Source organism: Nothobranchius furzeri, chromosome 13, assembly GCF_043380555.1.
Source record: "Nothobranchius furzeri strain GRZ-AD chromosome 13, NfurGRZ-RIMD1, whole genome shotgun sequence".
Lineage (NCBI taxonomy): Eukaryota > Metazoa > Chordata > Actinopteri > Cyprinodontiformes > Nothobranchiidae > Nothobranchius > Nothobranchius furzeri.
In genome coordinates this window covers 32,214,430-32,228,835 of record NC_091753.1, presented here as the reverse complement: position 1 = coordinate 32,228,835, position 14,406 = coordinate 32,214,430, and the positions used below count along the sequence as shown (strand labels likewise).

Here is a 14,406-nt window from a genome sequence, read left to right as displayed (position 1 = left end):
CATGTACATCACTGTCACTCTTTGTATGTCACCCTCAGTCTGTCTCTCTGCTGAGCCTTGGTGTTTTTATTAGGATGTGTGTAAAAATAAGTGTGCAAGGGCAATAAACACAAGCTTCAAATTAAACCATTAAACATAATCTGGATTTATGTCCCAATGACTTTTTTTGTTTTTTTCCCAACCTCCAGGTCATTTCAGGCACACATCAAATGGGGTCTTGGAGGACTGAGAGGCCCCATCACTCTCACCACAAGTGGAACTAGTGAAGTGTTAAAATAATAAAACACTGTTGGACACAATGTGACATAAAAAGGAGGCCACCAGGGACAGCACATGCAAATAAGACTTATTTCCATAATAAGACTATTTACTCCACTGCATGCTGAGAAGCTTTCCTGCAAATCTTGCTCCTGAGGGTTCAAGAAAAAAAGAACCTTGTTGTGTTTCATGTTTTTATAATTTATTATTATAAATTCATTTCAATAAAAAAACTACAAGAAATCTCATTCCAACTGTGGTGTATGGAGATGTCTGGACATGCACAAACAGATGGGTAAACGCTGTTTTTGTTTACAGTGTGAAGTTCTGCTTGATATTTAGAAATAAAATTGTCATTTTTATGATCATGCTTTAAATGGAATTTTAAAAATACATGCATTACAGGCCAGAGGTGTGACTAAGTCATGGCTTTGCAAGTCACAAGTAAGTCACAAGTCTTTCCAGTCAAATCTAAAGTCAAGTCCAAGTCAAAGACAACCAAGTCGAGTCCAAAGTCAATGATGTGGAAGTCCAAGTCAAGTCCAAGTCCTTAACTTCGAATTTTCAAGTCAAAACCAAGCCATCGATCCAACTTCAACTTAATGACAATGATAATAAATAATTTCCAGAAATAAAGCTTCTTAAAGCTTCATTTATTCATTCAAACAAGCAGAAAGTGCAACTGAACTAGATTATAAACAAAGAGCTACTGCAGTTAGCAGAACAAGATCAAACCCAGAATGAAGAATCATGATTTTTGTTCATGTCGTGCCACTTTTGTGCTTAAATATCAAATATGCTCAAGTCATCATCAAGTCAACAGAAGCAAGTCGATTCAAGTCGCAAGTCATTGGCGTTCAAGTCCGAGTCAAATTGTAAGTCTTTACAGATTTAATCAAGTCGTCAGAAGTCATTAAAATAATGACTCGAGTCTGACTCGAGTCCAAGTCATGTGACTCCAGTCCACACCTATGGTACAGGCCAAATGTCTTTTTCATTTAAAACAACTACGAGGGTCTAGAGCACATGTGCCAGACACAAGGCCTGCAGGCCAGATGGGGCCCGCCACATCATTTTATGTAGCCCGCGAGAGACTCAAGTGTCTTAAAATAAGTCTATGCCACTTCAAAGTGCACATTGGCTATAAACTACATGTCCCATAATGCATGGAGATTGTGTTCCCAGTGCAGTGACTCGCCATTAGGTCGCAGTGCAGCCACTTGCGTGTTTAATTAATGCAACTAGTGAAAATAGCTGTCCACACATCATCCCAAAATGTCCAGGAAGAGAAAGATTGGTAGAAGGAGGGGTGTTTCAACAAAGATGGAACATGTTGATGCTTCAAGGAGAAAAACCGGTATGTCTTTACAGTCATTAGTGTCCATGCTACTAGCATCAGCGTCTGCAGCGTTACTTCCTCTTCCTCGGACAAACTGAAAACACTCCTCTTACTCAACGCCGAGTTTCCTCAGCAGTTAGCCGACTTTGAAGCCCAGAAATAGATTTTAACAGCTCAGTAATCTGTTTGCTGATGATATAGAAAGCTCACTGACCAACTTCCAGACCGAGATGATTTAACTCCAGTTTAGTGATGCGCTCAAGTCACTATGACTCTGTGGCTGCTGCAGCTTTTATCCCCCTCCCCGACACAACTGTGTGATCCAGATGCTCTCCATGTCCAGTAGCACAAAACTGTGTGAGCAACTGTTACTGATGAACTCCTTCCTCAGCTCAGAGCCCAACCCCACAGATGCAGGTCTGGCTGGAACAGGTGAGCATCACAGGAAATCAGAGTGGAGAAAACTGGGGTTGAATTATTTTGGTTTTATTGACCTTTTCTGCTCCAAAGCATGAGAGTTTATAGGTGAGATATTGCATTTTCATTTAAGAGAATTACTATTTCTTATTTTTGTTGTTGGACTGTGAAAAAAGATTTCACCTACTTTAAAACAGGACAGATTACAGATAGAGGAATGAATAGAAATAAAATAGAAAATCCCGTGGGGAAAGGTTGACGTCACAACAGCAATAACATTCATTACAGGAGCAACAAAGGAGAGTAAAAAAAAAGAATAAACAAGAAAACATAAAATAGAAACACTTAAAAGATTCAAAAGATTAAAAATAACAATAAATGTTGAATATGTACAGATTTTAAGGGATACAATTTTTTTTAATTGAGACATACGTAATGAATACCACTGATGTGTTTTTTATTTAAAATGGGGTTTAAACAGCTTTACCTTTATTTAAAATTTACTTGCTCAGCCTGTTTTTACTTTCATTTTCAATTTAGTTGCCGACTGGTCTTGGCAGTAGCTCCCCACGTGATCATGACACCTCCCTCTGTTGCACCAATGTGTTCTATGCATTTACAAGTCCGGCGTTGCTGTAATTATACCATCAACCATGCCGGCACAAAAAATTCACACAATGGCATGCTGGCATGGTGAGTGTACAAGACACACCATTGCAGTAACATTATGCTGATTTGCCGGCACTTTGTGTCTTGTAAAAAGGGCTTTGGTGATGTGGGACTGAGTGAGAGGTAAGCCAGTGGATATGGGCTTTGGTTGTTACAATGAAAGCATTGCTTAGCACCGTAGTGGCATGTAAGGAGCCGAGCCAAGGCAAAACTAATTATTTTTTGGTCCATCCGTGTGAGTTTGATCATGATTGCAAATACAATCAGCAGACATGAGCTTTTAATAGGACCAAGGCTCATCCTCTAAAATGAGGAGAGGGGCTCGGTCAACCAGCAGGATCTCAGAATAGAGTAGGGTGCTTCATAGTAGAGTCTATGCAGGAAGAGCAAGCAGACAAGTAGTACTGCACCTCATCATCAAAAAGAGTCAAATGAGGCAATTCGTGCATGTGACTTTTCCTATTGGCAACCCCCTCTAAATGGTTCTGGGACATGTTCCACTGAGGGGGAGACTCCAAGACACACAACTCTCTGGAGAGACATCCTGTTATCCCCAGGATGAGCTGGAGAGTCTCACTAGGGAAAGAGATTTCTGGCTTCCTCCTCCTTCCTTTAGGTAAGCAGAAGAAAATGCATGAATGAACAATAATTAAGATCCAGTCTGCTTAAAATTATTCCATGCAAAATTGGTACACATAACAATGATAATTGATAAATATTAATGTTAAAAACAAACAAACAAAAAAAACTTTGTAGCCAGATTAAAGAATCATGGGTATGCAAATGTATTGTTAACCCTTAAAGTCCAAAAATATATTACATTTTCTACTTATTTCTAAGTCCGTTTGAGTTCTATCTCTTCAGCAAAAAAGGCCGGAGATTTCTGCTGCACTGAAATCTGTACAAGTCTTCTGTCTCCTTGTTTAAGATCTAAGTTCTGCAGGAGAAAACAGCCCAAAAAACCAAATGAAATGAAAATTGTATGTGCAACTGAGACTAAGAGACTGTTCTGTGATAAGAATAGTTGTTGACCCACTCAGTGTGGTGGTGTTAATGTTTTTTGAAGCGGTTCAGAAGTATTTAGTCACATTTAATTGATTTTTTTATTGATTTCTTGGACCTTTCTTTCAATAGCTGTCAGCTGCACAAGCAAACCACTGCCTTATTCAGTCCCAGATCAGTGCTTTAGTCTCAAGTTGTGTCATTACTCCGACACGATCAGATGGGTATTACCATCTATATATTATATATTTATGACTGTTTGTTTTTGTTGTTTCCCATCTCTGTGAGGGGAAACACAGACTGTAAACCTTATCAAACATTCTGTCTGATCCAAATTATGAATAGTGAAAACAAACAAGTGTGTGTGTGTCCGTGTGTGTGTGTGTGTGTGTGTGTGTGCGTGCGTGCGTGCGTGCATGTGTGTGTGTGTGTGTGTGTGTGTGTGTGTGTGTGTGTGTGTGTGTGTGTGTGTGTGGACAACAAGGCAAAGATGAAGACCATGCAGTAGGGAAAAACAAAAACATTGGATTGAGTTTGATCAGGATTAATGAGTTATTATAATGCGAACAAACAATAGTTTGATAGTAAACACGGAGGCCCCGCAGTGGTTTTAAACAAAAATACCCAAGAAATACAGTGAGAGCTTAAGAGATAAAGAAAGCAAGTGTTTTGTGCACTTTGTTGCTCCGAGCAAGTTCATTGTTCCTGCTCTGATGTAGCAGTCTCTTAGGAAAACATGAAGTGAGCCGAAATGTTTGTATTTGTCACTTTTTATTTTAAAACTTGTATACTCTTTAAAATGATATAAAACTGTAATGATCTCTCCAAGGTAAACTATGTTTTGTTGCAGGCACCTAACTCGTTCATCATACTCATAGGTTTATGCTTACATCATAACTAATGTTATTTTCTTTGCACCAGCAAAGTGTTAAATTGAATCTTTTATGTAATTTATTGCAACGCAATGTGTATGATTTATTATAGAAACAATAAATGGCACGTTTCTGCTGTTTTATTGATTGAGCTGATCTAACCCTTCTCTAGTTTGAGTGCAACAGAATCAGAAGACAGTAGGGGTTGTACGAAATAGTCGACTAGTCGACTAGTCGACTTCACGGCTCTGTAGTGACTTTTTATGCCTGTCATCAACTAGTCGCTGTCACGTGATAATGACTGACAAGATGCAGTCCTCGGAAAAGACAGCAGGTGATGAGCCCCTGCGCGTCTGGATCGAGGCGGAGGCGATGCGCTGTGCGGTAGTGACACCGGCGGTAAAACGGACATTTAACCAAACTGTGACCTTTTCCCTCTTGCAATTTAACCTTCCCCTCACCCCCATCCCAATCTTAACCAGTTTGTGCATGCAAAGCTCTGATCATTGATGTGCGCTCCAGACATTGCGTCCTGAGCACCGCCAAATCAGGTGTCACCACCTCAAAAACAAATTAAACACGCGATCGTTCATGTCGGCTCATTTCCTTTCATTTTTTCTGTCTGTTATTTGTGCCTGATGCATTTCGCTGCTGCGGAGCGAGGCTCTTCACCTGTTGTCCTCCGGTGAAGCACCCCCAAGATTCCACTATCTCCACTCCGCTCCGCTCCGGCACGAACTCCGCAGCAAAAACGGTCCCGTTGTAGTCGGCCGGCGAGCAGCGAGCACTCCGCTGTTTTAGCGGTCAGTAGATCTTTTAGAACTGCAGTTTAAAGGTCACTCATGAGGTGAATATATATGAACCCAGGTAGCAGTTTCTCTTTAGGATTGAGAGGAGATGCAGGAAGATAATAAACAGGCAGGACAGAAAAATAGTCAAATAAAAACAAGTTTGTTTTTGTACCTGGTGGTTGCAACAAACAGACACCATTGAAGGTAATCAGAAGTGAGGAACAGAAAATGAAATAATTATTTAAATGTTTAGAGCAGCAGGAACTCCGAGAGGCTGCAGGCGCATCAGTGAGTTTGCGGCCGCTGCGCAGGGGGAGGGGGGAGAGGACTGAAGTAGGAAGCAGAAACTACCGTTGTTAAAAGAAATGTGTTAACTTAGAAAATGTGGGCGCAATTTTAATTGTCACAAACTCCAGCGAACCTACCGACCCCCCCCCCCCCCGCTTCCGGCGTATGACGTCATCAACGACTAGTCGAAGTCGACTCGACTTTCATTACTTGACTGTCGACTTTTAAAAAAATCAAGTCGTGCAGGCCCTAGAAGACAGTGAGTTTTATAAAACTGTAACCTGTTGGTTTATGTTAGCTCGGCTGAGAAATGGGTCAAAGAATGTTCTGTGATGTGCTGCAATGCATTACTCTAAACACACCTTCTAGTACGGGAAATAATTGAGAAAATCCAGTTACCTTTTTTTGTCTTTTTGTTCTATTTGACAAAACCTCATAGCTTATGGAATAGAAATAATTTACAATTTCAGGATAATGAGGGTTTGGATTTGCAATTTATAAACAGTATTTACATTTCAGCTGAGACCAGGTGATAAAAAACAATAATCATTGCCTCTCCTCAACACAATGTCCAATACATTGCATAAACAAAACAAATGTGTTTATTTTTCATATTGAATTGATTTCTTTAATAGTATACCCGAAAGAGCCCAAATGTAGAACCACATAAATTGCAACTTCATGTTCAGAAATATTTAACCCAAATATATGAAAACAATGTTATAGAGTTGCTCTTTTCAGATCGTTGATCATTCAAATTATAATATCCACACTTCAAATCTCTCGGGATGCGAATCAGCTCCTCTCAATTTACCAGTTGATCTACATTCCTACCCTCATCTATGATCACGAGCTTTGGGAAGTGACTGAAAGAACGTGGTCACAGATACAAGTGGCCGAAATTAGTTTTCTCCGTAGGGTGGCTTAGAGACAGGGTGAGAAGCTCGGTCATATGGGAGGGGTTTGAATTAGACCCACTGCTCCTCGGTGCCGAGAGGAGCCATTTGAGGTGGCTCGAGCATCTGGTCAGGATGTCTCCTGGATGCCTCCCTGGTGAGGTTTTCAAGGCACATCCAACTGAGAGGAGACCCAAGGGAAGACCCAGGACGAGCTGGAAGGGCTATGTTTCTCGGCTGGTCAGGGAACGCCTTAGGATTCGCCCGGACGAGCTGGCCTAATTATGGGGAGAGGGAAGTCTGGACATCTTGATTTAGGTAGCTGTCCCCTTGACTCCGGATAAGCGGCTGAAAATGGATGGATGGACACTTCAAATTGGTTTTCTCAGAACTTTCACCCAATTAGGTAAACTGTCACTGACCTGAAGTTCATAATCCTGCTGATGAACCACCAACAATTAAACCATTTGTGGTTCTCATCAGCAACAGTATTGTTTGTATTGTGTGTATTTGAAATGCTTTGAAAGCTGTTCAAATCATGTGCATCTCGCAAGGCCCAATTCCTCCCACACATCAGGATGACCAGCTGGTGCACCCATCAGGTGCATTGAAGTGCTAACACGCACACACACACACACACACACACACACACACACACACACACACACACACACACACACACACACACACACACACACACACACACACACACACACACACACTTGAAATTGCTTGATGGCTGATGTTTGTTTAACATCATGAGGTGTGTTGTTCACCTCAAGGAAAAATAGAACCGTCTGTTTAGTTTTGATATTGATTCTACTTCCTCTCTCTCTTTCAACACATCCCTGTCTCTCTCTTTGCTAATTGGCTCTCCAAAAAGTTCTTTCTTTCTTTCATTTATTTCTCTGGGATGAGGCCAAACTAGTATTGATGTAGTTAGTGAAAATTATTCTGATGGTCTAAAATAACTAACAATCCAAGGAAAATTACCCCAAAGTTCACTTGTTCTTTTCAATAAATTTGCTCTGGTCTTTTGGTTAAAGGTAAAGGTGTGGTTGACTGAAAAAAACATGCATGGACCAAAAAGTGTTATTTGTACAACTTGTGACTTTTACAAATAAACTTAGAGACAATTGTTTTACTCACATTGTATGTTTTTGTGCTTATGTCCCCAAAACAGGCTCAGAGGAGAAAACTGAACAAAAGACACAAGCTGCCTGTCCACCAGCTATTGCACGCCACCTGGGTGAGCGTCACATGAACTCGGGCACCTGTTTTCAGACACTCGAAGCTTAAACCTTCTTCCACCTACATTGACTTTGTAGAACATATCTTTTTCAGTTTTCTTTGTTTAAGATTTGCATGTTTGCTGAAACACTGAGGGTGTGGTATGAAACTGAATTTCAGGGTAAAAGAGTAAACAAAAGAGATAATATTGAACTTTAAAAACTGCATCATTCATTTATGTCAAGACTGATTACCACATAATAAAATAAGGTAAAAATGCAAATCAGTGATCATACCACAACCACATTTTACTTGATGAGGTCCATTATCTTTAGACTTTAGAAGACAGATGTGGGTCACAGCAGTAAAATGATTTTTCTGCTTCAGCATCAGCTGCAGCCTCACAACCAGACCAGTCTGATGATTGCAGCACCCCGGTCTCCTCTGCATCAGGTAGCTGAATGCACATGTGCATATACTATATGGTTTGTTTAAGCCATACTAACGTCTGATGTTTTCCCCACAGGTCCTGCATCTTTGAAGCCTCCACTATCAGTTCCTCCAGAGTTACTTGCCCTCAAATTTCCATTGAGGAAAACCACACCACCCTTAAGACTGAAGTCGGTATCGGGCCTTGGTGAGTGTGTAAAAAAAAAAGAATAATCATATTTAATTTATATTTTATTATACTTATAAGGTTACTTGTGTGGTTATGCAGCACTCCTTCCGGGAACGCCTGCAGCATCTTCAGCTTCCTCAGCATCACCTGCAGTTTCTGGTCAGTCAGTGTTAGGCCACCCCACCACACCTGCTCCTCCTTCAGCAGTCTCTGCAGCGAGAGATCCACCAGCTTAGTCTCATAGACCTGCTGTCCCACCGATGCCCAGCTACGAACAGGATATGAGCCGATGGAACTGCTCTCACCAGCAAAGGATTTGGATGAAGACGGAGATGGAATCCCTGGGTCTGTGGCCTGGATCTCGACCGGTGAGACACCCAATGAACATGATCTCATTGTGGCGTAACCCCCCTCAGCCAGAGCTCATCGACTCCATCTATGAACTGCCATCACCCAAATATTTTCAGCTGCATCCATTTTTCATCTGGAAACCAGAGCATGCCATCATGGAAAGAGTGCGTAACAACTACTCACTTCCATGCCTCTACAACTGCTCAAACCCCCACGTGGTCTCGTCAGGAGTTGGTCGGCCTCGTGTTGTCCTTGGAGCAAGTGGGCAGTACTACATCCTGGCCTCACGCCTCAGCTGTAGAGTCTGCAAGAAGTTCTGGTTTGCAGATAAACCTCAATGGGTCAACATGCTGCCAAATAGATTCTGCAGCATTTTTCCAGCATTTCTGACCCACAAGAAAGGCATATGCAGGACCGTGATGGATGAGCTGCGGCGGTCAGGAAAGTCTCCAAATGACATGGCCAACCAGCTAAATTAAGTTCTCCATCTTAAGTATGAGCGTACTCACCTGGCATACCTCTCCTCTGTTAAAAACATAATGGATGGAGACTGTGGACTGTATGGCCAGCGGACCATCACTGCAACTCTGAGGACAACTGCTGCTCCTGCTGCTTTTGGGATGTACGGTGATGTTGATGGCTGGCATGGAGTAGCTGTTGAAGCTCATTACCTGGTTGACTGTCTCATTCAGGAGTACAGAAGGCAGAAGGACTCGCTGAATCTGCTTCTTCAGGGTACCTTTGGGCAGGTCTTCAGAGCTGACCACACCCGTAAGGTGGCACGGAAAGTGGTCCTCTCATCAGGCACCATGTCATCATATGCCGTCATGAATGAGAACTGGATGATCCTGTCCTGGGTGATGCTGCAGTCTGAATCAGACAAATCGCTGGAGCCAATGTACGAGGGGCTGTCCTGCCGTTACATTTCTGCAGGACAGCCTAAAGCCACGCATAAGTGGGTTGACAGGTAAGGTCAAACATCATTGTTCCCTTTGCCTTGCTTATTTTTTATTGTTCATACATTAAAACAAGGTATAAATTATAGTGTAAAATATATTTGTGTACAACTAGTATTTCATTACTTTATTTATATTTGCAGAGATTGCTGCGCTGCATTCCGCATCCCAAATCCTGGACATCAGGAACACCTGCTCTGGGATTCTTGGAAGACCACGGATGACATAATAGCTGAGGCAACTTCTGGGAAACTCAACAACACCTGTGCTTCTCGCCAAAGCTATAACAGTAAAATCAACATTAAGCTGGATTTATTTCATTGTAGGCGGCGTTTCACCAGAGAGTGCACATCTGAACATCATCCACTGCACAGCGCTTTCTGCAAGTTTCTCTCTGCAGCCTTCTGTGTTGTTGACCAGACAGACCTGCGTCGACTGAGGCAAGCCTATGTCTTCTGTGGCATAATGCCACCAAATCCAACTAAGCAGCATATCAGGCAGCACTGTCGTACCAAGATCCCACAGCCCAGAGAGTTGCTGGTGAGAGTAGAGAGTGTTCTGCAGAAGTTCTTCTCAGAAAGTGACCCTGACGGAGTGCCGGTTTTTAAACCGAGCATGCTGAAAGTGTGGAGGATTCAGCGTGTCCACATTCTCCGGGGCTGTCTGAGTGATCCAGAGGTTGGTGAGGGAGTCCTCTACAGACATGGTGGCATGGTCCAACTTAACCATGTGAAGGGGGAGGAGGCAGCTGTACCTGTCTGGATCCCTGTGCGAGGCACCTCTCAGCAGGAGGGTTTTCATTTTCATCAGTCCAAGTGGGTCACAGGAACTCAGGTCTCCACAGAGCTTTTCCAGGCGCAGGGAATGATTGGAGTGGCTCGCTGGAATTTTCAACGCCTTCTGGACCTGAAGCAGCCTGATGTTCAGCTCCCTTTGGTTTTCGATCCAGCTTTGGTGTCGGAGCTGAACAAACTTTCAGAGGAAGTCACGGGAAAAGCCAGGTATCCTGCCCTGTGTGTTTCCAATGCAGACACTGGAGAACGGTTTGGACTGCAGTATTTGGAGCCCGGCTGTCAACCCGTCCCTCTGGACTGGAATAAGCACAGGGCACAGAACACTCCAGCTTCTCCCACCTCAGAGCCAACCCCTCCCTTTGTGACAGCTACTGACCTACTTGAGGAGGTGAAGGTGGAGCTCTTTGCTCAGATAACCATGATCCTTGCTTTAGTTCTGACACATTTCAAATAACAACATTCAAATGATCATCAACCAACTACATTGCTCGTTTCAGGACGACACTGCTGGTGTAACTGCGCTCGGCACACAGACCACAGCCCAGCCCAGCCCAAACAAAGGTAATTCACGTCACCTTTTCATCCTCCTCCTATATTTACTTTTGGCTTTATATTCCAACACAAATTAATACATTTTCTTCTTGGTTTTCTCATTTTCTCTCCATCAAATGTCCCAGTAGTACCTATCCTCGTGCTGCTCGCACAGGTCCCATCAAAACTGGTGGTGTGCTGTTTGCCTTGGACCATTCTCGGTGGACACAGCCAATGAGGCAAACCATTGACCAGATCATGGCAAAGCATCGTGGGCAAAAAGACTTTCTTACTAAAGTCGCTGCAGAGTATGCCGTTCTGGTTCAAGCTGCATCCAGAGACCCCAACAGCCTCCTGCATCCCACCACTAAACAGCATCTCTCACGCTACATAAAGCACCTGGCTAAGATGACAAACACAAGCTCATCACTCAACACCAGTTCAGAGACACTTTTGGAGACCCAACGGCTGTGGCATAACCTCACAGAAGGCAGTGAGACTGTTGCTGTTCCTGTGGTAACCATTCCCCCTGCCACTGTCAACCCACCCAGAATTAAGACACAGGACCCCCCTCTGACAAAAACAGAAATTGAGAAAATGGTAAAAGACATTGTCCAAAAGCACCAGGAACAACAACAACAACAACCTGCAAAAAAAAGAACAAGAAACTGTGTTGCATGTGGCCAGCCGAAGTCACGTTTCAGGGGGGATCGATCCAGTGTTCACTTCTTTTACCAGTCAGGAGAGGTTAAATACTTTTATTGCTCCGTTAAAGTCCACAGACCTATGCACCAGAGGGTCTGACAGATCCACGGATGCCATTTGTTGATTTTGCCAACTCAACTTTTTTTATGAGAGAGCTTGAGGCTGCAAAGCTGCGCTCCACAGAAGCAAAGCAGGTTATGGAGGAACGAAAAAAGAGGAAGGCAAAAGAGGAGCATCCCACTGGAAGGCTATGCAGGTTCTGCCACAAGCCAATCAAACAAGGCCGAGACAGTCCTCATGTCCACACCGGGTTTCCTGGTGTAACAGGGAAATACATCTACTGTCCCAGTAAAGTCTTCTCTCTGTACAAAGTAGAAGGAATGACGGAGGAAATGACATGGAGACAGTTCTGTCAGTCTTCCTTTTATGAGACAGAAAAGAAAAGATGGGCAGCAGAAAAACAGAAGTGATTGTTGATTTGCTGGCCACAGCTTTGTGATGTTTAATACTGTAAATAAGGTAAACATGTTGTTATCGTGCAATACTGTTTTCTGATGGTTAATGATGCATGCCTGGATGTTTACTCTTCTCAAGGTCCTTGTTTTAACCCTCCCACTGTCCTAATGGGTGACCCTTTGAGGAAAGTTGACCATTGAGCAGGGTTGATGGTTTATCCCTTGGGTCCACGTGGCAGCGATGAGGAGTGAGCACCACCTCACCCCTGCCACGTGGACCCAAGGGATAAACCATCAACCCTGCTCAATGGTCAACTTTCCTCGAGGGGTCACCCATTAGGACAGTGGGAGGGTTAAAGAAAGTTACATTTCTTCCATTTAAAGTGTCCAGCACTTTTTGTAAATAGCTAAAATTTTGGAGATGGATCATTCTTTCTTTAAATGTATTGCTACTATTCAAATTCCTAGATTGTTTATAAAAAATGTTTTTAAGATTTGAAATATAATAAAGATGATTGAAAAGAACCCAGACTGTATTTACATCTGAAGTATTAATTCATTTATATAGATACACACACACACACATACACACATATACACACACACGCGTATACACAGACACATACACACACACATGTATATATCTTTCCTGCTCACAATAAAAAGAACCCAGACTGTATTTACATCTGAAGTATTAATTCATTTATATAGATATACGTATATATACACACACACTCAGGTTCAACTTACAACACGACTTACAGTTAAATTGAGTTCCAACAAGATGCCGTATCAAAATACAATAAGCTTCCATTCCAAACATGTAGAGACCTTAGTGACAATGAGTAAAACGAGTAGAAGTAACAATTCTGAAAAGAAAATGAAGGTTGCACATTTTACTGTGCCATGTATGATACATGCATGCCATACAGGTTAGCGTGTCCTGGTTGGTAGGCCAGTGGTAGCATTCAACAGCTGCCACGCAGAAGACCTGGGGTTAAATTCCAGCAGTTGAAGTGATGGTCAAGTGCAAAGTGTTTTTGTGAGAATTGGACATTTTGTTCAATGCATCAAGCTAAAGTTGACTGCGGTATCCCCGTCGGGGAATCAACCCCAGTATCCCGCGTGACAGGCGGGGATACTGTCCACTATACTAACGAGGAACAATGAATGGAGTCGAATGCCTTTTCAAAGTCAACAAAGTGGATGTACAATGTTGCGTTCCATTCATTGACCTGTTCCAAGATATTCCTAAGAATGAACATCTGGTCTACAGCTCCTCTTCCTTTCCTAAAGCCAGCTTGTTCTTTCCTCAGTGATGGATCAACTCCTGTTTGAATTCTGTTGATCAGGATCTCACTAAGCACCTTGCTGGCCAAAGTCAACAGCGTAACTCCTCTCCAGTTCCCGCATTCCTGAAGGTTGCCTTTCTTAGGGATTTTGCAGATGAGCCCTTTGGTCCATTGGGTTGGCACTATTTCTTTTGCCCAAATGATGTCAAGGATTCATTTTAACTCTAAGCTGGTTCGTTCGATGTCTACTTTCAACATTTCAGCTGAAATTTGGTCTATACCAGGGGCTTTTCCGTTTTTAAGGGCCTTCAATGCAGTCTTGATCTCTTCCATTGTTGGAGCTTTAGTTGGAATATCCAGCTCATCCTGTTCCTCCTCCTCCTTTTGTCGTGGTTCTTCTGGTTGCTCCCTGTTGAGCACTTCCTTAAAGTGTTCCTTCCACCTCATTAGTCTGGCTTCCTTATTCTTCAGCAGCTCCCCGTTCTTGCTCCTGACCGCTGCTGCCTGCCTGGTGTTCTGACCTGTTAGTTGTCTCACAATGTTATACAGTTCTTTCTGCCATCCTTTCTCCGCTGCCTTTTGAGCTCTCTCTGCCTTCTCTGACATCCACATCCTCTTGTCCTCTCTGACACTTTTTTTCACTTCTCTGTCCTTCTCCCTGTACTCATTCCTCAATTTATTCTTGATTCGTTCTGAGCGGGTACTGTCAGTCTTTGTCTTGATAGTTTTTCTCTCATCGATCAGTTTCCAGGTGTTATTGCTGATCCACGGCTTGTTCTTTCTTTTCCTGAAGCCGAGCACTTCTTCTGCTGACCAAATGTAGGTGTTCTTTAGCTGCTCCCACATTTCCTCTATATCCTCACTTTCTCTCTTGTTCTCCTCCAGCCTACTCTTCACTGCTTCGCAGTATTTCTTTCTTGTCTCTTCATCTCCAAGGCGTT

General features: G+C 42.9%; 1 protein-coding gene and 1 long non-coding RNA gene across 2 annotated transcripts in view; both read left to right on the top strand.

Annotated features, from left to right (window-relative positions):
• Positions 1 to 8,602, top strand: part of LOC139062494 (uncharacterized) — a 30,086-nt gene extending 21,484 nt beyond the window's left edge. Inside the window, exons 2-5 of the long non-coding RNA XR_011516030.1 lie at positions 7,716 to 7,781; positions 8,150 to 8,215; positions 8,289 to 8,399; positions 8,481 to 8,602. This is a non-coding gene — a long non-coding RNA (uncharacterized lncRNA). The remainder of the gene's footprint in view (positions 1 to 7,715; positions 7,782 to 8,149; positions 8,216 to 8,288; positions 8,400 to 8,480) is intronic.
• Positions 8,603 to 9,258: 656 nt separating this feature from the next.
• LOC107380631 (uncharacterized) lies at positions 9,259 to 12,342 on the top strand. Its single transcript, XM_054743427.2, has 4 exons — positions 9,259 to 9,699; positions 9,832 to 10,870; positions 10,980 to 11,043; positions 11,163 to 12,342. Exons 1-4 carry the CDS (start codon positions 9,272 to 9,274, stop codon positions 11,249 to 11,251), a joined length of 1,620 nt encoding a protein of 539 aa, XP_054599402.1. The 5' UTR covers positions 9,259 to 9,271; the 3' UTR covers positions 11,252 to 12,342.
• Positions 12,343 to 14,406: the final 2,064 nt, after the last annotated feature.

Bases quoted from the DNA above. Each gene is read 5' to 3' on its own strand.
- LOC107380631 (XM_054743427.2), top strand. From the start codon at position 9,272: ATGGATGGAGACTGTGGACTGTATGGCCAGCGGACCATCACTGCAACT. The intron at 10,871-10,979 runs GTGAAGGTGGAG...TGCTCGTTTCAG, and splicing joins CTACTGACCTACTTGAGGAG to GACGACACTGCTGGTGTAAC. The intron at 11,044-11,162 runs GTAATTCACGTC...ATGTCCCAGTAG, and splicing joins CCAGCCCAGCCCAAACAAAG to TACCTATCCTCGTGCTGCTC.